This window comes from Hippoglossus hippoglossus, chromosome 19 (assembly GCF_009819705.1).
Source record: "Hippoglossus hippoglossus isolate fHipHip1 chromosome 19, fHipHip1.pri, whole genome shotgun sequence".
NCBI lineage: Eukaryota > Metazoa > Chordata > Actinopteri > Pleuronectiformes > Pleuronectidae > Hippoglossus > Hippoglossus hippoglossus.
The window spans coordinates 20,739,052-20,764,845 of NC_047169.1; the positions used below are offsets into that span (position 1 = coordinate 20,739,052).

At 41.5% G+C, this 25,794-nt stretch overlaps 1 protein-coding gene across 1 annotated transcript in view; it reads left to right on the plus strand.

Moving 5' to 3' along the window:
- Positions 1–668: 668 nt before the first annotated feature.
- gas7b (growth arrest-specific 7b) overlaps positions 669–25,794 on the plus strand; it is a 58,820-nt gene continuing 33,694 nt past the window's right edge. Inside the window, exons 1-2 of the mRNA XM_034570027.1 lie at positions 669–1,052; positions 22,663–22,780. Coding sequence (XP_034425918.1) covers positions 873–1,052; positions 22,663–22,780 — 298 coding nt within the window. The 5' untranslated portion in view covers positions 669–872. The remainder of the gene's footprint in view (positions 1,053–22,662; positions 22,781–25,794) is intronic.

Consider the following 25,794-nt stretch of genomic DNA (forward strand, 5'->3'; position numbering starts at 1 on the left):
GTTGAACTTACACTACAGTCAGTGATGGGTCGAAAAAAATGGCTCCTTTCCATATATTATGTGTATATGTTATCTTTCAGGTTTTGTTTTTTAATTTATATTTAGTTTTTTTTTATCAGAATTTTTGGGCATTTGTACTTTTTACTTTTAGTATTTCTGTTATGTTATGGATATTTAATAGCTGTTCATACTTGCCTTTGTAAATCCAGTATATTCTGTTAGAAACCACTATTTTGGGTTTGCCGGGCTGTGAAAATTGTTTTATCAGGCAGAGTCCTTTGACAAACTTTAAACTTCTTAACTTCAGGAAAAGTGCTGCAGAGCATCATGGACCAAAATCCCTTTACATTACAACTGTGTGATTGAAATCTCTTTTAAGAAAAATTCACAAGTTACTTCAATTGTATTTGGATTTGGCTCAAACACTTCACCCACACCCCCATCGGCATTGTAGTGAGTAGATCAAATTGATCGATTCATACATACATACATACATACATACATACATACATACATACATACATACATACATACATACATACATACATACATACATGTACATGTGCTGGAGAGAGAAGAAGAAAAATAAGTTTGTGAGTTTGCGAGGCTGTGTGCTTTTATTTTGAAGGCCCGTCCTCTGGCTTCCTCTCCTCCCTGTGTTGCAGTGTGTGTGTGTTGCAGTGTGTGTGATGAGTCCTCACTGAGGCTGAGGAGCAGAGCAGAGCGCTGAGAGAAGAGGAGGAGAACCTGTTCACCAACTTCACTCCAACTTTCACTCCGCACCTCCACCAGCTACACACACACACACACACACTCTGTCAGAGAGAGGTGGCTTTTGTTTTGTCCTGTTTCCTCCTCGCTTCACGCCGGCCATGTCTGGATCGTACTGTAAAAGTTTGTACCCGTTCACCGGGGAGCAGCACCAGCAGGGACTGAGCTTCGAGGCCGGGGACGTTATCAAGGTGGTGCAGGCTGTGCCCGGAGGATGGTGGGAGGGAGAGAAGGATGGAACCAGAGGCTGGTTCCCTGCCAGTTATGTCCAAGTGCTGGAGGTAAGACTCAATTTCCTTTACATCATTATGTCGACTTCATACCGAACTTAATTGGATCTTAATTGGATCAATATTTTCTTCAGGAGTTTTGACTTGGCTGTTGAAATTCCTGTTTTGAAAACCAACTTATATCACTTGTGTGTTTTTCTGTCACACACACACACACACACACACACACACACACACACACACACACACACACACACACACACAGTCGTGTCTCCATGACTTCAGTGGACATCACGTTGGCTTGCATTGATTTCCTGAAGACAAACCTTAATCATAGTTACTACTTACTTAAACCTAACTGTAACCTAAACCTGACTTTAACCTAATCTTGAAACATGTCTTCACCTTAAAATTGTATTGATTTACATTTCCCCATAAGTCCCCATAAAGTGGCAGGATACCTGGGAAAACACACACACACACACACACACACACACACACACACACAAAAGAGTACGAGGAATGTATTCAATCTTTATAATTTTAAAAGTCTGTAGAATCAAATCAATCTTTGTGGGTTTCTATAGAGGACAAAAGTTCCAAATCATCCCAATGACATCAGCCTGATGATGATCACGTTCACTGAAGAGGGAACACACACACACACACACACACACACACACACACACACACACACACACACACACACACACACACACACACAGCGGAAGTTAAAGACAGTACTAAGTGATGCACTAATAAATAGTTTTCCCGTGCTGGGCTTATCAGATTAACTCTAACCTTCCCAGCAGCCCGAGCAGCTGCACACTTCCTCATTCCACACACATTCCTCTGAAATACTCAGGTCTCCTCTCAGTGCGTGTGAATGCACAGGGCATGCTGCTCTCTCTCTCCCTCCCTCTCTCTCTCTCTCTCTCTCTCTCTCTCTCTCTCTCTCTCTCTCTCCCCATGGTCAACTCCTCCCGTCCCCACCCAGCACCCAGCAGCCCCCCCCCCCCCCCCCCCTTATGCTCAAGAGAATTTAGATTTAGAAACACGGCTCCTGCTGTATCTCAGAAAACATGTCTCCCATGAAGAAATTCTTTCGTTTGAGTTCAGCGTGTTTGACTGTGGGTTTGAAATACTGGAGAAGATTGGAGTTTGTGGTGGAGTCGGGGACACCACCCAGCATTCTGACAGTTAGTCATAATCAGCCTGTATCCAAAAATGGGAGGGCACCGTGCCAGCTTCCTCAGCGATGGCACCAGGGCTGCTGCCATTTTTATCACTTCTCCACTCTGAGTGTGAGAAGATACAGAAACATGATTTTAGACTGAGTGACACCAGCGATTTGTGCCCCGGTTCTGGGCTCGTGCTGATTTAGATCCGGCCCCCAGCGCCGTTTTCATCAGGCACTCACCGCGCTGAAGTGTGGATGAGCGAGATGCCTAAGCCTCTGAAGTGAAGTGACCCTCCCTGTAGGCATCAGTGAAGTATCACTCGAATTGATTAGACTTGTTGTAGTCGTCTGCAACAGCTCACGTATCTGTGAGGTGTGCTGTGATTCACACGGTGAAGTGAATGGGAAAGGTTAACCAGGGTGGGATTGAGAATTTAGTGTAGTGCAGACCTGAGTGCCGATTCTGCCTAAGGGTTAAACCTGAGCAAAAAAACCCCACATCATTTGTCAGTGTCAAACGTGAGGATTTGTTAGGCTTGTAAACCACTGGGTTGTGGGTCTGTTTACTACAGGCCCACATTAGTGCTCTGCAGTGGACTTGGTTTGTGGGCGAATGATAAAAATCTGCCGATATCAACCTTTCACAAACATGTCGGTGTCTGCGTTCACATCTGCTGATACCTTCCAATATGAAAAAAAATATTTTTTCAGAAAAAACTATGCAGGAAAGAGAGCATTTATGTTTAGATTTTATTTTAGAATTATGTTTATTTTCTTAATTCAAGGTCTGGTTTAAATTTTAAGTTTAAATAATAGTTATTTACAATGATGATTTTGTTTAACTTGTACAATGTTAAGCTTCAATTACATGTCTTTGTCGTAAGGGTTAGATAATGACATCTTAGGAATCCATCCATCCATCATCTATACCTCTAATGCTTTGAGGGTCACAGGGAGCATGAGCCAATCCCAGCTGACGGGGAGGCGGGGTCACCAGCGAATCAGACAGCCAACATACAGAGACAATCAACCAATCACACTCACATTCACACTTACTGTGAATTTAGAGTCTCCAATCAACCCAACCCCCAATCTAAATGTCTTTGGACTGTGGGAGGAAGCCAGAGTACCCAGAGGAAACCCACGCACCCCAAAGTGTTATATCTTAGGAATCATTGACATTTTTTAAGATGTATATATATATATTAACCAATATATGGATATTTCTGAATTTTTTTACCCTAAAAAATGCATATTTGTTGGGCTCTAATTAATATATGACCCAGGAAGTCAAATGTCTCTATGAATCTAAAGGCTTATCAAGAAGATTGTGAGGCAAACTGTAGTAATGCAGCGTTTCACGTCACGCTGTGAGCTTTGCAAGTATTTGATTGGTCAACGCTGCTTTGCGTTGCCTCTGGTGTTGTCACAATACTTCTATGCTTAAATATCTTGATACCTGCACTGACACTACCATATCTCCAATATCTATATTGGCCTCAAAAACCCAGTGTTGGTTTGGCTATAATCTCCATGACAACTGCGTGAACTCCATCACACACTGAACTCACTCTGATCCCTCAGCTGGGTGCACAGACTTTTTTTTTTCTTTAATAAGCACTGATGCAAAGATAGATAACAGCCTAAGCCCTAAAGATAGACCAAAACAAGCAACGGCAGCAGCACGCTAATCGGATCTTGGCTCTGTTTTTATCACACATCGAGTTTCTGTGGTCGGCCGCTTGCATCGAATGCTTGAATGTGGTGTTGTGGGTTCAGATTCTCAGGACACACCTTTTCCTGTCACTCTCTCCTGTTCTCTGGGCCTAAAAATAACCAGTGGAAAAGAGCAGAATGACAGTAGAAATGAAGGTGGGTGGGTGGGTGGGAGACTATGACTCCTCACGGCTTTGAACCTTCAGCTTCACCTGTTCCACGCTGCATCTCTACTGATGTAAGGTATGGTTTCACCTCATGTGCATCTAAAGTGGTGTGAGGAAGTCACGGTTTGATTTTAGTATAAATTAAATTATGCCAAAACTGAATAAATAAATAACACTGCCTTCTATGACTGTCTCTGCATTTTCTTCTTGTGTATTATATATGCTGATAGAGATGCAGACATCAGAACTGATATGGATTACCTTAATTGGTTGAAATGTTTGCCTGTTTGACTTCAGTTTCACTATCAGTATTACAGCGGTTAATCTGGGATGGCAGAGTGGAACAAAAAGCCGGTTCTCCATTTCCTCATTCTGGTTATTTACTCCAAACTCTTTCGGGCTTTTAAGGAAATCCCCACCACTCATTCAGGATGTTGCTCAACTCCGTTGCCTCACTTCATATATTTGCTAATGATCATAAATTCCGGCCTATGTGTGCTAATCACCTTGACAAGGATTTGTGTAAATTCCCCAGCTGACAATGGAGCCTTCGTCTGGCTCTGTTGTCATCCTCAGCGCTGGGGCTTTGTTCTACAAACAGACCCATTCTTCCAAGCATAATGCATCATTCAGAACCTGTTGCTGCCTGGTGCTTCACCCTCCAGTGCGGCTGATTCTCACAGAGCAACACTTGATGCTGCTTCGAAGTTTGACTGTCTTCTAATAACGGCATAATTCAATCATCCGACTTCAAAACGAACATTTGAATTCATAAGAAGCCTTTTCAAGTTTGATACTTGAACTGCTGCAGTACATGGTCCAGTAGCCAATGTTAGAAAACTTTAGAAAGATGTAGTATTACTGTAAAGCTGATGTTACTGAGTCACTTCTCCAACGCCTCTTCTTTACTTGTGCTCATCTTATACTTTGTTGTATTATACACCATAATAATTGTGACTACATAACTTGTAGTGGTAAAAGACAATTGCAGTTATATTTGAGTTAAGCTACTTTACAGATGTTGGATGGGATCTGGACATAGATTTGCATACTTACCGATTATTGGAGGCATTTCTTATGCTGGTATCGGAGCATCTCAAATTGTATATGTCGCTGTCTAGAACATTGACAAAAAAAAAGGATAATAACATGAGTCTTTGGCTCGATTCCGTTATCAAACAGCTAATAATGTGCTGCTAATGTTAGATAAAGCCTGGTTTGAATCTCCATCTCTGACTAAGCTAACTTAGCAAGGTTTGTTTGCAAAGTATCTCCACCTGGCTTGTCTTCTGGTAGCCCTTGTAGTACTGCGGCCAAATGAAGGGTAACGGAGGTTTGCTCTGGAGAAATTACAGGGAAAACCCTCTTAAATTGATGGGATTGGTTCCTTGGGTTGGTGTCATATGAAGAACTAGCTGTCCATTATTTCTTTGGGACTTTTATTGGTTAACTGCAGTTCTAAGATGGAAAAACTCATGTCAAAAAGACATGTTAACAAGGTTTTAATGGGAGGGGTCTCTAACAGATAGACAGAGAGGTGTGACAGATAGATGTATTGATCTTGCCATCTTGATCTTGGATAGAAAGTGAACAAGACAATGAGTAAAAAGTTGGAAAAAGTAAGAAGATAATGTAAAAAGAAGACAGTTATTAGTGATTGTTCTGATGTCTGAACGAGGTAGCCTGAGAAACATCGTCACCTCCTTAGTGTCTTGTTCAAGGTGCTGATTTGAGAGAGAACACTGTGATCCTTTCGCTCAATGGATATCAGATATAGAATGAGGTCCCATGAGTGAGACTCGGCAGTTGGACAGCTTATCTAATTGACTCAAGCAGAACATTGTATTCCTGTAAAGCAACACGTCCTGAACGCCATGAGTCATAAAGGATAGAGAGTGATATTAGTGGTTGGCTCATTAGTGCTCAGTGTTCAACTTATGAGGAGGAAACCAAAAGAAAAGAGAGACGTCCTGGTTACCATGGGTTTCTGCCTGACGACTCCATGATGTCACCCAGAGCAGCTGAATGGAAGATATTGTCCAAAACAGACTGGAATAAATGAGAACTGTTTGGTTTCTTTTATCATAATTGGGCTGATTCAGTCTTTAAATCAACCTGCTTGAAAATAATTTGTCAGCCACCCCGTGGTGTCTGGAGCTGTCCTCACTGTTTCCAGACAGATGTTTAAATGCTGGGAAAGTCTTCGTGACCAAGTCTGGCTCTGTGCTATTGCTCTGTTGCTCCATCATTCCATGGAGTAATGTCTTATTACCAGGTTCCATCTATTTACTGTAAGTGAGTCAGAAACACAGCGTTTTTTACCCACGTAAAAAAAAAAGGGAATTTTTCACCTTATCAGCTGGTATTTCAGAAGGATTCCTCAGATAAGTGGAATGTCATTGGACCAAGTAACAACTCTTTCTGCCGTTCTACAGTTTCTATTTTTGTAAAGAAACAGATAAAAACTTGATACTAAATCTTGAATGCATTTTTGCTGTGTCATTGAATAACATTCATGTGATAAGGCTGATGTTTGTGTGAAGTGTTGGTACTTTTCAGCGGCTCTGTAGCTGGAGCTGTAATTATTTTCGGGAATTCTGCACTGTATGACTAAATCCAAACGATGCACGAAGACTGTATTTGCTGATAAAGATAAATGCTTGTCTGGAAGATGGCATTTCATTTGTTATATAATTGCTGGTGGGGGATCTAAAAAGTTTGGAGTGGAAAAAGTTTTTTCACAGAGTTAAGATACTTCGATTTTCTTCATTAGTCAGAATTCTTTGATGCTGACTTCTAAAGTGAAGAACTAAAGCTAACTGAAACACAGTCCAAATTATGAAATTATATAGTCCAATAAATCCAAATTATGCTAACGTGACGTAATTCCCATCGTTGTTGTCAGGTCGTAAATGATGTGGCCCCTTTTATTTTAAAGTGAAGCAAACAACAGTAAACACAATATTTTTTTGGGCGGTTGCTCGGCAATACACTTACAGCTCAGAACAACACTCACAGCATGGCTATTACTACTTATTCGAGAATGAATCATGGTACATGTATGAATCAGCCTATACATCATGACACATGTAGGCCACGCCAACACGTCTTTTTTTTTTTGAAAATCATTGTTTCCAATAGAGTGAAAAAGAGGTGGAATTCTGTTTTTAATACAGTGATCTAATTTAGTCAACACCATGGTCTAAATTTGAGATCATATCGACCAATCCTACATATGTTAGTAACATACATGTGTTGAAATATCCACACGGGCAGTTAACATGTAGGCCCTGCAGCTGGACCTGTCAGGGGGCATCTAGAGGGACATGCCCCCCCCTTATTCCTCCAAATGGATTATATCAGTGCAGGTTGCCATGTACTGCACAGTCAGTTGTGACTTTTTTCTTCCACTTGAAGAGGCCAGTCACTGTAGAGATGAGGTAATGTTGATTTTCCCAAATGTTAATATCGGTCTCACATTATTATTATTATTATTACAGCACCATGTATTGTTTCTCCTCCGTGTGAATTACAGTGTGCCAGGGGAACTACTGTAAGCAATTTGCAAAGAGCTGTAAATTATGGAGAGCCACTTTGTCTCCCTAATGCTTCTCCTGGTGGAGTGTCAGCTGTGTTTATTATGAAACTGTAGAGCGGAGAGCGAGTGGCATGGGGTGTTTTGGGGGTGGGGGGGTGGGGGGTGGTCTTTAGATGGTGATTTAGCCTGGCATAATCCCTGTAGTGGTATGTGGGGGTCACACCACTGCTGTAGAGCCTCCAGCACACGGCCAGGTGCTTCCCCGACACGCTGGAAAACCAACACCACCCCTCCTCTGATGACGTCGTTCCAAAATACACTCATTTCTTGTCGTGGAACGAATTCAGAATGGAACTGTGAAATATCCGCGGAGGAAGTGAAGAGCCCACTGTGGCTTCTCTGAAAACACCTTGTTAACCACAATCTTCTGTTTGTTTTGACACTGAAGAATAGATTTGAGCTATTCACACATTAAAGCTGTCACGGAGGGCTGTTGGAGAACCTTTTTTTTTAATGGGAAACAGAAATGCTTGAAAAATACAGGTCTGCTGTGGCAGCAGGTCAGTTTAATGAGCATTGAACTGAGTATGAATAATACAATAACGGAAATTTGTATCCAAATTTAGGTTTAGTTGGCCGAGGTCACTATTTTAAGACCCAATCTCTTTTGTCTTATAGTCGCCGCCACTGTGGCTATTTTGAGTTATAGCCTGAAAAACAAGGTCATTTGAATTCGAGTAATTACAGTTATTTTCAACTTGGGCCTCGTTTTCCTAGTTTTCCTCTGACTTGCATATGGAATTTGGCCAGAATCTTGTAAATTACTCTGTAGTGTTGTGTAGGAATCAGTGGGGAAATCAAAAACTGACCAATCAGTGTGTAAATCTAATGAAGTTACCAAAACAATAAATAAACCCAGTCCACACACTTGTATTAACTCTGCCGGGCTGGACTTAGCTGATGTCTTTGAGTAACAGCACTCTGTAAATTAAATTCTATATGAGCTAATTATCATGCCTGCTAGTTTGGGAGAACGCCCAAGTGGAACGCCCACAGTGGGTGGTGTAGTAGTAAATCCAGTATGTGTCTCTCATCTTTAATGTTGGTTTTAAGGGCATGTCCAGTAATCATGTGGTTAGCTCTAGTGCATCACAGAAAGAAGGTTGTTGGTTCAAATCCTAGTTCGGCTGGGGCCTTTCAGTTTGGAAATTCATGTTCTCCTTGTGTCTGTGTGGGTTTTTCTTTGGGTACACCTGGTTCCTCCCACAGTCCAGAGACATGCAGCTCTGGTCAACTGGAGATCAAGTTGTAGGTGTGAATGTGAGTGGTTCTTTGTCTCTGTATGTTGGCCCTGTGATACACTGGCGATCTGTCCAGGGTGTACCGTGCCTTTTGCTCAATGTCAGCTGGGATTGGCTCTAGCCCCCCTTGACCCTCACAGGATAAGCACAACTACAGATTGGATGAATGGATGGATGGGCACGCATCCCCATATGCGTCATCCAAGGTGTCAAGGTGCATACTATGACATGACTTTGACATAGCATGGGAAGTTGAGCGAATGATTCCATCGTCACTGCCCTTTGTTGCTGGTGATTTGGTTAAAATTATAGCAGGTTCAATAATTGCTATATTACTGTGGACAGAGTTCTTACTTCAGATGTTAATTCAGGCAATAAGCTAAACATTTGAATTTTAATTAATACATTTTGAATGCTTTGAACACATTTCTTGCTCAATGCTTTATTTTGAGAAAAGTTGTCCATCAATCCATCCACTTTTCTCCAGCTTCATGGTGGTAGCAGGATAAGCAAAAAGTGGCCTAGACACCCTCCTCCCTAACCACATCCTCCAGCTTCTCCTGGGGGATCCTCACGCATTCCCAGGCCAGATGGGTCATATATTCCCTCCAGAGTGTTCTGGGTCTATCCCAGGATCTCCAACCAGTTGGAGCGGTGTGAAAAAACCTACACGAACAGTCATCTGGGATTCTCCCTGATTTAGATACTAAACTTAGACTGACTCATTTAAATAACACAGAACAGTGGTATCATTTTACAGTGAACTATGATCCAGGAAGTATAATTTAAGGTGTGGGTTAATGGTTTATCACAGAGTAAAACCATCCACCATGATTTCTAATGCTCACAGACAAGATTTCCTAACTCTGAAAAGTTACCAGAATGGCAGCTATTATGTTTTTGGACTATCCTGAGGTAAACCGTAGAAAAATGGCATTCATGTTACAAAGTTTTTTTGAATGTACGCTGCCAAGTGTCATGCTGGATGACATATCACTGGAGTAAAAGGTGAGCCTGGTTTAACCCTTTTGCCAGATGACCATGGGTTGTTTTGCATTGTTTCTTACCCTCATTTGTGAACAAGATGCTGAGATGTTGTTGTTATGTCTATCACTTTGGGCAGCTACTTACTCCAAACCTGAAAGTTGACTATCCACAATTTCCTGGCGCAGTACTAGGCCTGAGACTTGGAGGTGTTTTAGGCGGGGCGATGTCAGGAACAGACCAGTTTCTGCAAAGTGTTGTTCGACCAAATCCCCAGCAAAAAGGGCTACATGTTCTGAAGCACAGGTTAGAATGAAAAGTGGGTGCTGCAATCTATGATGGCAAGAATCATAGAAATTGCGACATTGCTGCACACATGCATTTGCATACACATGACAGAAGTAGCTCGAGAGCTTGAAAAGTTCTAGCCCCGCTTACTTTCTTACCTCCCCAATACAGTACATTTGGTTGTTGGTTTCAGAACATCACCTACATTGCTGCCCCCAATAAGCAGAGTTGTTAGACCCCGTTCAGACCTGGTATTAACATCTCTCCTGAGCGATCCCATCATCAGTGGACAGCACTAAGTACGGGTGTCAACACACTCAAATGCGTCCTAAGTGCATTTTGAGATCCAATCCCTCAGACCACATTTGGAGCTGTGTGAATGCAAATCTGTCCTGGGCCACATTGAAGGACCACATACTCAGTTGACGTCCTCTGAGCTGCTTCAGTTTCACAATGAATTAAAAAGGACTTTTACTCTTCTCAGTGGTCATACACTGACCAAAGCATAATGATTGTTATTATTTTTCAAATGAGTAAAGTCCTTGACTTGGGGAGGCGGAAAACTTCCTGATCCTAGGGAACAACCCGGCATTATCTGGTGGACCAATGTGGCCTCACACTTGAAGCTGCTGACTCTCATTTCAGCTGCATCACACTCAGCTGTAACTGGTCCAGGAGTTCACATGTTGATGGAGCATCTGCAAAAGCTGTTTTTGCTCATGTCTGAGTATTTTATCTATTAATCTGCAACGAACCAAAAGCCAAATATGATATAGATTAAAGCATGTGACTCGTAACTGACAACAGGCTTGATTCCTGGAGTAGAATGGGTGCCACATGGGATGTTCGAAGGGGAAATGTAGATCAGGTGGTGAAAACCCAGATCAATCCTAACCACAGACGTCTACCAGTTGATATTTCACAACAACGTATATACACAGTCTTAACCACTGGCATGCACATTCAAGAATCAAGCTGCATCTGTTTAAACTTGGCTGAAATGTTTTTGGGGAAGGACCGTGTGCGGTGAGCTCAACCCTGAAGCGACTAACGTAGGATACAACTACGACTTCTGTTGTTGCAAAATTGTTGCAAAACTTTACTGGCTGAGAGAAGCCGTCAGTCTTTATTGCTTTGACCTGCAAAGGCTGTGAACTGCTCACAGCGAGGTATTAGATGCTGTGGAAAACTTAGTGAGTTTAGTGCTTGAGTGGAAAGCTGAACAGTGGATTGACATGCTGCCATATCTGATCCTGGGAATATAAGCAGGCCTGTGAAGATAAGATCTGCACACTGGAGAGTGCGCTCCGTCATATGCGGTGCACAGTGTGTGTCACAGTGGTCGTGTCTCAGTCACGCCATGTGTATGGCTGAAGTGGGAGATTAGAGGAGAAACAAGACTTGAGAAATTCACATAAACTGGAGGGGGGGGGGGGGCAGGATGTAACAAAACAGGCATTGTTGGCTGTGTGGACCACTCCAGCCTGCACATGCACACACAAACACGCATGCAGCCAGTGCTCAGGCATTTAGCAGACAATAATGACAGTTTGTGTGAGCATACGTGCATGTGTGACTGAGTACATGCTTAAACACGCATGTGCATCCCTCCTCCTCCTCCTCCTCCTCCTCCTCCTCCTCCCTGCCTGAGTGTCTGAAGTGTCTCTCCATCTGGGAATGTGGCTTCGCTTCAGGCTCCCACATCTGCCCAAACCAAAACAATGTCTCCCAAATAAAGATACGGTCCGCAGCCCCCGTCGCTCTCTATCCCTCTCCCTGTCTCCCTCCGTCTCCCTCCAAGGACTGCTTGGTTCTATCTCTCCTCCCCTGTTCACTCCGGCTCAGTTGAGCCTCATCTTAACACATTCTGCTCTCTATAGATAGCAGCCAAGCGCACATGTGAGAATTTCTCCTCAGCTGTGTTTCTCACATGAAGACTAAACTTATCCCAGAGGTTTGGGAACTCTCAGTCCAGTTTCAGAACTCTTGGGCAACAGGTCAGGCATCACAATAACAGGGGTGATGAGACGTAGTTAGTTGGTCTACGATATGTGTGGGAGACTATTTGTGTCCATGCCTTTGTTTTTGTACCCTGGAGGAATTCTGACACCAATATTAAGATTTTGAGCTGAAGCTGCACATTCTATTTACAAACTTTCTCATGACAAACTTGAAAACCCCCCCAAAAAAATCTTAAGATAAATAAGATACAGCTCTCCAACCAAAGATAATATTGATTTTTCTGCTAAATAACAAACCGTTATAACCAGAAAATTTGTTTCTCATTAAATATTGCACCTTCTTCTCTTCATTATGAATCAACCCAATCAGGATGTAAATATGTGATACACGTACATCATCAAAGCTATTTTCTGAGATTAGTGCCTGTGATGTGCATCAAGGATAAATGTCCATAAATGAACCATCACATTGAAGATTCTCTTTATAACTTACCTTAAAATCAGCCTTAGGCCTTATCACTGTATCAGTCATCACATCTATCAGTACATTGGTAGATGGTGATAATGTATAACATGTACCATCATTATGGGTCTGTGTTTTTCTACAACACTGATACTCTCCACCTTCCATTCATGTACAAATGTCAGCTCTGTGTTTTTATTACATGCACGGTAACACTCACATGCTAAATATAGTGATTATGCCACAATCTAATCTTGGGTTTAAAGGATTAAAAATATGAATAGTAAAATAATAACTTAGACTAAGACTGAGATTTAGTTTGACTTCTCTTTAGGGCTGGAAGATCCTGTCTGAGCATATCTTAAACTGCATTTTATTTAAAGTAAAAAATAAATGATTTTTGCTATTTTTATAATGTGGACCATGAGGACCATGTGGAGACTAGATTTCAGTTTGCATTTGTTCTGGCTCTGAGTTGCTGAAGCTGTGGCTCAGGAGGTAGAGCGGCTCGACCATTAATCAGAAGGTGTAAAGTTCAATCCCCGGCTAAAGTGTCCCTGGGCTAGATACTGAACCCCAAATTTCCTGTTCCGACAACTTATGAATGTGTGCATGAATACAAATTGTACCGCAAAGTGCTTTTATTGTTGATAAGACTAGAAAAGGGCCTCATAAGTACAGATCATTTACATTTGACATTGTACTCTATTGGTTAATTGGCACAAATCTTTAAAGAGAAACAAGAAAAAGTATCTCATGCAAGGAAAAAGTTGGAATTGATGCAAGCAAAACCATTCAAGTAGCAAACAACAGTTATTCTTAACCACAAATAAAATGTAGGATTATGAGGAAACCACATTGTAAACCCGATAGTCAGGGTCTCCAAAGGGGCTTCTCACTATGAACATGGGATCTCTGGATTCCTTTTTAAAATAGCTGGAGCTCCATGCTTACAACTTGACAGCTCGCTCATTGCCGGAGATTCTGCTGGCCTCAGATATTAATTAGGCCTTATTAGATGTTGCAGCTGATAGTCAGGTCCTACCCAGTGTTAAGTTGGTGCATCACCATTTGCTCCTCGGTGTTGGTGATGACTGGGCAGCTGCGTCCCCCTTCGCTCAGACTCCAGCATCAGCGGTTGTTTGTGAACTTCCCATTAACCCAGGGTGTAACAGTGTGGCCCCAGAAAGGGAAAAGTGGGGGCATGTATGAGCGAACAATAGGAAACAGACACTTCCCCTGTCCGTCACACCTCTGTTCACAACATGACGAGGCAGCCAGCAGCGGTGGAACATCACGGTATGCGCTCATCCACTATGTGCCTCTCCGCTATTTCAGTAGAAACTCTCAGACAAGAGATGGCCCAGCACGTTCTCTGTCTGCATCTCATCGTCAAAATGGTATTGTGCTTGTGGCTGTTTACAGCTCTGCTCCAGTATGTGTGCAGCTGGAATTTGTTTTGCGGTATGAAATGTCTTGAAATTTGTGGAAAAATACACAAGTATGGTATTCTTGTGTTGTTGTTTTTTCAGGAAGGATTAAATGGAGAGAAAACATGATTCGGTTTGCACTAAGAACATCTTGTGGTTATCTCTGAGGGCTCATTTGTGTTTTTTCATCTTTGGTGGGGGCTAAAATACAATGCAATCCGTTACCTAAGGAATCTCCAAACTGAGAGGAATTCAAATCTAAAACCAAAATCTAGAACAAAAAATTCCGTGTCAGATCAGGTGATCATAGGGTCCTACATTCTTGCCGGGACTTGGACAATACCCATGACAACTTGCACTTTGTACATTGTGTTTTCTGACTTGTGTGTCATGCCTGCTGTAGAGGATTGCCAGCGACTGACTTCTGTGTTCCAAATGAGCCAGGACAACTTTAGTCCAAAGTAATTTTATTTTTAATAATTGCAATAAGTGATATTATGTTTGGCAGTATGTTCTGGGACCTCCCTGCCCTTCTAGTAGTTCTAGTAGCAGCCCAACAGGATGTGTGAAAAAATATAACTGAAAGTCATAGCCTGTTACCCTAACCTGGATTGTATTATATTGTCTGACTGGTTCCCAAATAACCTGCCCTTCAAAAAGACGCCCCCTTCTATTGTTTTAACACAAAGCTGTCGTCTGTCTGCACACCAGCCAAAACACCGGAGGTTGAAAATGATTGTGGCTATGTTTATAAAAATTCAAATATTAATGGCAGGCCTGCAAGGTGATGTGAACTCTGGTTACTTTTATGACAATCATTTGCTCTGAGCTGAACTGAAGCACTGGACATGGATTTCATTCCCTGAGATATTGACTTGTGTAAAACTATTTAAAAAAAATATATTTTATACATGACGCCCCTCATGTTCATGACGCCCCCTCATGTTCATGTTCAGAATCCTCTGTGTCTTTGGATGTCTCTATCTGGAAACGCGACAGCTGTTGAACAGACCTTGACCCCTGCAAACTCTCCTCTTCCCAAATCCAGATGTTTCCATAGGACTCAGCAGAGGTCAGGTTCAGCTTACACACTTGGCAAAAAACTATTTTTCACACATAGCCACAGTATACAACACACACACACACACACACGCACACACATTCACACACACACACACACACACCCTGTCACTAGTCAGGAGGTACTGAGTCACTCAGGCATGTGCGAGGACAGCTCAATGTTAGTCCTGGCCAATAATCCAGTCTGTTGAAACTCTGGACCACTGAGGCTGCATATTCATCCTCCTCCACACAGACAGTGAGTGGGTGACCAGTATTTCACAAGCCATGTGATTTCAGACAGCAGCAGTTGCATCTGATGAGTCACCTTTTCTGTGTTGTGACGGTACGAACCTGCTGAAAGCTGAATGATGGCTTTGTTACTCGGGTTACTCAGATCTGCGCTAAAGACTCAACAACTCAGTATTTACTCGTTGCTCAATGTTGAACAAGAGTCTGTTCCTCTGAAGTTGTTGGGAGAACGAACCTCATCGGGTTATTCTCTACTAGTGCAGGGCTTGTTCTCAATCTGCCTGTTTGGAATGTTCTTCTGTCCCTGTGGTAATGTTCTGGAGCTACTTCAGAATTATTCCTTGTCATTAGTGAGTCCCCCTCAAAGACTTCTACAATATACTGTCACTTTTTTATTGTTTGCGTAATGGACATTGTATGCAGTGTCTACGGTGCAGAGTGAAGTTAGAAAACTTTGCGTTCATCCTACCTGGTTTACATACAGAGATTTTTATAGTCAATGTATTTCATAAAAAACGGTATTTGCTTTATTCCTGTTCACATGTGTGGCTTTGATGTAAGTTTTAATGTTTTACTGAACTGGTGTCATTTTTTCATACATAGCATGTCATCTTTTTCAGAGGTTTATTACGCAATCGACACAATCTTATGACCGAAGTTCCACGTTTCAAAATAGAAACTCTTGAATTACGATCAGTATAAAGCATTGCAGCAACAAAACGGACATGGGCATTTTACTTCGAAGACAAACTGCCAAACAGGAAGTGATTCTGCAAATACTGCTGCTATAATGGACCTGGTAGCGCCTGGTAAACCCCTGCATGTCTGTGTCTGTTTGTTATGGTGAAATGAAAATAATCAAAATGATCTGGCGGCGTTTGACCTCACTTTGACCAAGTTGTTTATCTGATGACTTATTCGTAAACGAAGACATGTTGATCTCGGTCCACAGACTGAATGCTGCTGTCCCGCCCCCACCGACTGCTACAGAGCACTGGTCGCCCGATTTTATTAAATAATGATCACATTGTGTATCCAAATTCAACACTACACTTCCCATGACCACTATGAATACACATGCCAAGTGTTAAGCCGATTAGATGAATGGTTCCGCATTAATACAGGCAGATAGATATTTGTGGAATTAGTTGGTAGATGTTACAGCAAACAAGGTTGCAACAAATTTCGGTATCCTATGTTTTTTTTTATATAACATACTCATCAGTTATGTTTATGTATAAACTCATTTATAATCTTTTCTTCCTTTCCTGACACTTAGATTAAGTCTCTTTATCAAAGTGAGCATCCCACTACACTCTTACATCTCCTGTTGTTAAGTCCATTACTTTAAATATAGCCAGTCACATTTTCACCAGAGGTTGTATGAAGCCCTGGGTTTGACCTTCCTTGACAGTCAGTTAAGTAGGAACATAATCTTTTCTGTTGGTCTCAATTAAGGCTCTTTAAATCCAGGTGAAGGGTTCACAACAGAGTTTACTACACTGTTATTCTCCATCTGACCTAAATGGGAATAAAAGCCTGGTTATTTATTTAAAGGCATTTTCCAAGGGAATTTAACAAATTATTCTCCATTTTCCAGGCAGGGAGCCAGTGTCACTGAAATAGAGACCATGAGGTATTTTGTTTTTCCATAATAAGATGCTGCCTGCGTTTGGGGGGGTGTGTGGGAACTGTCCATAATCTAGAATAGAATGTTGGGATCTGTTTATCATTCCAGTAAAGAGCAGTGTAGTATTTTGTTACGTCTTTTTTAGCATCACAAACATTTGACTTGTTGCAATGTTTAGGTTAACTTTAATTAAAGAAAACTCAGTGACCTGGCCTCCACAGTACCTTTTTTAAATTGTTCTATTTAGATTTTTTTTTTTTTTTGTCACATGGAGGTTGCACAAAAACCTTGGGAAGTTGTTATCGCTAACAGGTTGATAAATGTTGTGTGTAGTAAAACCAAAAGGGGAAGTGTTGTTAATGAATACAAGAAATTAATAAATTCAAGAAGTCAAGTGAGTTATATCACTGTGACCTCTTCGACCATAGACTGTATAAAGATGGACGACATGACAACTCCTCAAAAGTGAAGCCAAAGCATCTTGATCACCACCTTTTGGCTGGCTGCAGTGTGGGTCATAAATCCTACCTCCGCTATGTTAGTGGATGGGACATGGAACAAACTAAAAAGTCAAAGTGGCTACACTTGAACTACGTCTTTCTCGATGGTTTCAGTCATACTAGGTAGTTTGTGTTCAAGTGTTAATGGAATGGTGAAATGTCATGATTGGACTTTGCAGACTATGTATTTTGGCTTCATTTCTGGATAGTGGGAGGAAGTGGAGATTCAGCCTCCATCTGTAACTACAGATGGGTAATGTCTATATCTTTGACATTACCCATTTGTCATGTGATCCTTTTTAAGTGTAGATTAAACTTCATAAAAGGAATTTTTTTTCTTTGTTTCCATAATATATAGTCTTTATGTATGTGTAATATTAAAATCTTAAGTGTAATTTGACCTATTGTAAGCTTTGACATGTCAGAGTATAAAGCAAAAGTTGGAGTGACAAAATGGATGATGGCTGAATCCTGTTTTTGCTGCTCATGTTTCAGGGTCACGCTGACTCACTGTCACACTGTCATGGTTTACTGGGATCTTTGAACAGAATCAAGCCATTGTTGATGTTATTAGTTTGTATGGCTGTAGAATTTGTTCAAAAAATATATATATATGTAAAAAGCATTTAAGTATTCAAATCTTAGATGTTTACTAAGATCCTTGATCTATATATTGAAACCCAAATAATATTTGAGACAGCTGTCAGATAGATAAGAGCTGTCCCAGACCATCACCCCTAAACTTCAGCTTTTAAATATATACGGTAAAAAAGTGTGTTATTTTTTTATTGTGGTTTTAAATAAAAGGGTTTATGTAAAACTGTCCTGGATTTTCATGTCACTAATTATTATTTTAGCTTTGCACCAAGCATAGAAACAGGAGTGTAAATAGCCTAACTGGTGCCATGTGACTGTTCTCCCCCCCGAGAGCAAATAGACGCTCCCTTTAAGCATTAAAGCACAATTCCGCGGCTCATAATCTATTGGTAAAAATTATTATTGCTCACCATGTTTTTCATATGACAGTTGCAATAACTAATACATATTCAATTAAAAGTTCATCCCTGAGACCGGAGCAGTGGCATGTTGAGATGATCTGCAGCGCTCACAGACAGTAACAGTGATTGTTGTGGTCTCTCTTCAGTCATCACGGCCCGGGATGAGTCCTTGTGTTCTCTGCCAGGGGCTTTTCTGGCATGCTGTGAATGTGGAGCCAAAGGCAGTCTGGGGTTTAGAAGGTTAACCATCTGGAATGGTGCATTATTTAATGTTGCATATGCCGAGACAAGCTGTCTCAGAGATTCATCACACTTCCCACCACCAAGGTGCTCCCATTCTCTCACTCATGTCTGATCTTTTTTTTGGGGGGCTGTATGACGGTGCTGTCAGATCTGTCAAACTTCTACAGGGGAGCAGAATTTTAACTCAGGCTCTTGTGGCTGAGCAAAAGCTTTGCTTAACTTTGAGACTGAGTTTCAAACATGGATGTGGACATTTCTGTCGAGAAAGAAACACAGGAGATTGAGAAGAAATGTTTGATTTTGTAGCGATGGAAATGAATCACGTCAACAACCTTAAGTGTTTTCATGTCGCAAGATTTTTACATATTGGTCGTGTCCGTCCAACCACAACAGCCCACTCCCATCTGTTTTCGCTTGCTTTGGAGACCCGTATCTGCTTAGCTCAGAGAAAAACAATACTGTGGCATTGTTTGTTCGATGATGATCATGCGACCAAACAACAGCATGTGTGCAGAAAGCTGCAGTAAAGTAAGCAGGAGATGCAGAGAAACCCACAACTGGTTACTGCAGGACCTGGACTTGGATGTAAATCTGATAGAAGCAAAACGATTCACACACTCGGATGTCAATTCAATTTGTTATGGAATATCTTTGGCTGATGTTGGAGGTCTTTGCATCAATGTGATGGAGTACCTATAATCGCTGGGTAGTACTCTGTTGGATTAGTCATGCTCCTTTATCGATTTAACAGTTGCTAAGATTCTTTTCTTGAAAATGTTATTTAATATAGAAATGTGAAATAAAAAATACATTAAGTAGGTAATACAGAGTTAATACACCCCGAACTGGATTGTGGGGAATCTTCCTAAGCCGTCCGAAAAATGTCCTCAGATGCATTAACAGAAACAGAAAATTTTTCGGAGCATTTACATGAGGGTGGCGCGACATGCAGGAGGCAGGACATGATACATTTTGCTGTCGAATATTATGTTTTTGTTTACAGCACATTCACACCTGTGTCGGCCCTTATCACCAAAAGCTCTCAAATCTTTCCATCTTCCCATTTTCGCATTTTACATATACGACTCCACTTTTTCATCCAATATTTGTATTCGTTGTTTTTTATTCGTTTTGTGTCTGTCGTGTTTTAGAAACGCCATCAACGCGCCCACCTGCTCACGTTGAATCCTACAGAGAATCTCCTGCTGTGTTCTCACATTTCAGCATTATCCAGAGTTTTTACTTGAAAGGAAAATGTCCAGAGCAACTGACTCTGACGTTTGTGACTCTGAATTCAGTGCATGTCTGAAAGCAGCTCTCGCGACTTCTTAGCTAAAACACCCAGTCCCGTCCCCCCCATCCCAGTTCTACCATATTACAGTGGACACAAATGTATAATAACCCATGTTGTTCGACTAAGGAACAACATATGTGTGGGGCAGCTGAAAGGCCCTTTGCCTCTGCACACGCTCATGTCCTGTAGCTCTCAGCTCTACTGTAACTGTATCTGTGGTTTGGCAGTGGTATTGACTTTTTTTTCTTCTTTCATTTCTTTTTCAGTACATAAACACGCGAGCCCGTGTCACTGATGTTATTGGAGATAGCTCCGATTTTCTTTCATGGCGTGTTGTTTATCCGTTGTTAACATCCGTGGCTACTTCTCATTGCTGTAGGAAATTACTGGAGTGTTTAAGCAAATCCGCTTCTCAAAGGCACACAAAGGACAAATATAACAGTGACCGCTGAGACCATCAAAGAGAAAACATTGCTGTAATGCTGTCGGAGACTGTGTAATTACATGCAGTCGTAAGTCACTGACAGGGATTCATACTCTCCAGCCTTGTGGGACCAAAGAGCTCTGGGTTTCTTCCCATTGCTTCTTCCAGGGGAGCAGTTTCATATAATGAGTTAATTCTCTCGGGTGTTGCAGCTTTTATCGCTGCGGGCAGTTTGTTCTTAAATCAATACTTAGTGCTCCTTGATAAGCACTAAAAATGGCAGATGAGATAATAAATACCTATGGGGAAATGTTTGTTTAGCACTGATATGTTTCCCCCTCACCCACCTGGACACATCTCCACAGTGACCTAAGAAGTTTGAGATGTAAAGCTGCCAGTTACTTGATTTCTTCATTACCCATCGGAGGGACAGTGTTAGGTCCTAAAGCACTGGAGCAAATGCACATGCACAGTTAAGTTGTTGTTTGTTTGGAAGATTATATAACCACTGTTCCTATGGTCGCAACTATAACTGAGCAAACAATCAAACGCTAGACTCACTTGAATAGTTTGATCACGTTGAGAACATGGCAGTCAGACAAGTACATAACCAAGTAATATCAGATCTACTCATAAGAATGGATGAAGTAGGTTGTTCAGCATGACATTTATCATTTTAATACTTACTTGCAAATTCCAAACATCTTGTCTGGTCTTTTTAACACTCAGCAATCTCTCAATTTGGGATCAATAAAGTAAATCTATCTAGTACATCTCTCTATATATCTAACATTGTTTTTATTGGCTCTCATGCATGACATGTACTTTAGTTATGATTGGTTTTTCGAGTGCCTCTAAAATGTATATGATTTCCAACCAGATTATGTCATCTGCAAATATTGAATTTTCCTTCTGGAAATAAAAAGTGGTGGAGAGTAGTTCTGCTGTAGCAGCACTAAATCGATGTTCCCTGTCATTTACTGTTTTCTGTTCACCTATATACTGGCGGACGTAGACAACTACATGTTCAACTCGGAAAACAGACTGAAGGCACCCTGCCCCATCCTTACTGACTACAGAGCGCTGGTCTTCTTTTTATTTATATTGAATGAATCGTGTGTCCAAATCAATCCAAACTTGGCAGAACTTGGAAATTTAAAATACACATATCAAGTGTGAAGTCAATAACAGCAACGGTTCTGGAGATATACGTTCTACATACATACAGACAGACATTTGTGGAATTAGGCGGTGTTAGCTCCATGAGACATTAAAATGTAAAAAAAATCATTTTGAAATAAGAATTTTAAAATAAGGTGTGGAATATTTATTTGATACCCACACAAATGCTAACAAATTGAGGCTAAAGCTACATGTCAGAGGCTATATGCAAACAGCCTCACCAGCTGATGATCTGTGTAGAACACAAGGAAATAATGAAGCACTGGTCTTGTATATTATATAGCTGTATGTCAGCTACATTCTCCCAGTAGCATAGACGGAAATTACCTCCCCCTCATTTAATGCCAAGTATGTCTCTTCAGCATGAAGAGAGATCTTAAACTTGTCTGGCCTTCCATCTTCGCAAATGGTCAGTCAAGTCTGTTGAATTTAATATCCAGCCTAACCCACTGTATTGGGTTTCCATGTGGTTACCATAACTAACCTCTTCTAGATGCTTGAATGGCATCGCATGGATCCCAATAACCAAACTGCAGCTGATTTGGAGTTTTCATCTGTCTCTCTCCAGTCTCCAAACAGCATCTCTAAAGTGTGTTACAATGGTCCCAGCCTGTTATTTCCAAGCTAATCTGAAGCAGATGTGGGCTGATTGCCTCCATGCTCTCCCATGTTCCTCAGCTGTCTGTTGTGTGCACATGCAATGACTCCGGAGATCTTGGTCTTAGTCCAGCTGCAGTTTGTTGTGCTCAGTGTGCTCCGCTCTGATGTGTTTAGTTGCTGGTTGTGAAATACTTGAGGAAATGAGAACCTCACTGAACCTGAGCTCAACGCCGCATTCTCCCGCATTGCTGGTGAAGCATGGTCGTGTTTTTTGATCTCCTTGTATGTGTTTATCTGCAGCAATTAAGCTTAATTGTGACAGATCCTTGAGAAATAAATCTTCCTGTTGGCGCTAACATCGTGCTTGAATTCACGTGAAGCATGCTGATTTGCCCTTTCACGATAATTGACACCTACTGATGTTTTCTTATTGCTTTTCCTGTTTTTACAGAGGACGGCATCTATGAGTCAGCTTCCTGTGGAGGACCTCAAGGACCCGCTGCCTCCTCACTGGAAATGCTACATGTCTCCACAAGGGAAGCGATACTACGTCAACACCACAAATAACGGTAAGTGGATATTTAGCTCTTGATATAGATGAACATTTTACTTAATCGCCACGACCGATCGGTGCACATAAAGACGGATAATGAATGTCGCCAAAATATCCCAGATGTGTGCTGCCATCCTGCTTTGATGACATTGTCTGTGCAGCACCGATCAGAAAGTGGACCTGCGATATCCAAGAAAAACCTGTGGGACCATTTACGATTAGCTCTCAATCTGATAAGAAAAATTAACATAGAATTGAACATACATTGGCGTAAGAGCTTAAATTACAGAAACAATCTTTGGGAAAACATCTGATACAATCGATTTTTTTCAGTGTGACCAATGTCGAGTCTGAAAACAAGAAGCGGGCAGGGCACACGACCTATACCGCAGCCAGCCAGCAGAGGGCAAATAAGATATTTTGGCTTTACCTCTGGGGAGCTTTCATGTTGTCATCGGCTGTGACTGTTGATAATAGTTAAATGCTCAACTGGAGCCAGAACATGGTTAGCCTAGCCTAGCTTGACAAATTGAATGTTGGGGAAACTGACTTTCCGACTTATGGCTCTTAACAACAAGTAAATCTTATGCACAAGATGGATAATGGTAAGTGGTTAGATTGATAGAAGTGTTAATCACTAAGTTTATCTCTGCGTCTAGCCTTTATGGTAAACTGATCCATCTCCTATATCCAGGTCCATTATCAACACAAAGGCAGGAGACTGGTATTGATTGTCTCATCTCACTCTCAGAAAGAAAGCAAATTCACCATTATGCTGAACCACTCCTTCAGCGCAAGTATTCAGTGTCTGTAATACAAGATGTAGTTTTTGTCCTGGCTTTCGTCTTCAAAAATGGGCTCAAACCTTTTGCCCACTGCACACAGGATGCAAAATGCTGGATATTGTGAAATCCACAGTAGGTTACAACTGGTTTGCAGTGGTCCCATGGCTGTACAGACAAATATCACTGGATTGCATACTGAGGAATAACTAAAGTCCTGGAGTTAGACGAGTGGCATTGGGTATGTCATGGCTGAGTCAGAGAAAAAGTAGCTTCTTCAGCTATAACCAGTAAGTTAATTACGCTGATGTTAGCCCCGTTAAGTAGCTGAAAACGCCATCTGATGTTCTGGTGTTTCCAGTTGACTTGTTTTAAAATGAAACCATTCAATCCATGACCTGTGGCAATCATCCATTCCGGTCAATAAAACAATCCATCACAAAACTGCAATGTGCGATCAAATTTAACACAGTAAGAAGAAGAGCCTTGGTCCAGACCGTCGTGTGAAAACACTCTGTCAGACAAACAGAATAATCCTCTTCATCTGGTGGATCAAAACCTTGGTTTGTGCAGGTTAAAACGTGAGATGAATTGATGCTTATATTTTATTTATTTCTCCATATTTTACAAATACAGTGACATAAATACATAAGATATATTTTACAGTTTCCATCGATAAAATACCCTGCCAAGCTCCCTTACTTTCTGTGGGAAAATACAAAATTAAGAATGAATATTAAGCACTGCTTTTCATTAAAACATTTTTAATTGTGGAGCTTCCCCTTGAAAATGATACATTAGCAATTTCATCTGTTTACAGAGCAGTTTAACATATGCTCTGTGTCTGTAGCAGTTATGGTACCAGAGAGAGACAGAGGGCGCAGAAGAACCCATACTGCTGATAGTGCCTTGTTTCAGTCAACACAATCACCACTCAGTGTCTCCCTGAGCGCACACACACACACACACACACACACACACACACACACACACACACACACACACACACACACACACACACACACACACACACACACACACACACACACACACAGTTTAATACTCTCCTCTGTTCTGCAGACAGAGCAACAGATAGATATCGGATGGCACCATGGCCTGTTTTTACTATCCCTGGATGAACTCACTGTAAAACCTGACTGATGGCGCTAATATCTTGTCTTGGCACAGCGGTCACTCCCACGAGCCTTTAACTTGAGAATGTAATAAAGGTGAGAAAGTGCAGTTTTGTCAGACTGTGTTCACCAGTCATACAGACAATGGGTGACATTGGTTTTCAGTCTCACGCTCGACTGGTTGATTGGTTGTTTGATATGCTCTCGTCGGCTCTTCTCACAGGTTTTATTTTCATAAGGAGCGAAGCGCTACATTAATAGCCTTTCAGGATTATCCATTATTTTTTTTCAGGACACTGAACTCGGCCAACCCTCGGGAGACTTTTACTGACAAAGAGTCCACCGTGTGGGGGGGGGGGGGGGGGGGGGGGGGGGGTGTCATAATCCTGTATTTGAGAGGTTTCTCTTTAAAATGTCAGTGGAATATCACAACCACACACTATCCTTCAGTTACAGTGCCATATAGATTCCTCCCTTTGTTACTATTTACATCCAATGGGACATATGAGGTTTGGCTGGCCTCCGCTATAAATTATTTATGACCTCTTTGTGACATCAGAGAAAATACATGAACACATACAACAAGTACAATATGTCAACGTAAAAGTGCGGCCTTATAAACTGTCAGTCACCACTTTTATTTCATGGCTGGAGTCCATGTGGCCCCGATGAAGCAGGACGACTTCGCCAAAGTCATCCAATGAATGAGTCCACATGACTTCAGGCCCCCAACTGTCGGTTTGCTTGTGGTGTTAAATGTTCCATTCGACAAGGAATCTGTTCGTACTCGGTGTATGCGGTTCTTACTCGAGGCCGAGTGCACCTGCATCCTTCCTCTAACTGGGTGTGTGGCTTCGCAGTCACTTAAGAGAGTAACCAGCTTCACATTAGAGCTGTTGACATCATGGTCGTCTCTGATCATGGTTTCCGTGGTCAAGTTGTGGCCATGAGAGGGGATCTAAATTTAGCTGGGGGGGTTCCACCCAAGCCCAGGACCGGGGGAGTCGCTACTCCTTTTCCTCCCCTCTTTCTTTATTTAGATGAAAAGAAATGCTAAATATGCTAATGTCAAAACAGTTGAAACAAACTAGACTCATTATTTTTAAATAAGTTTT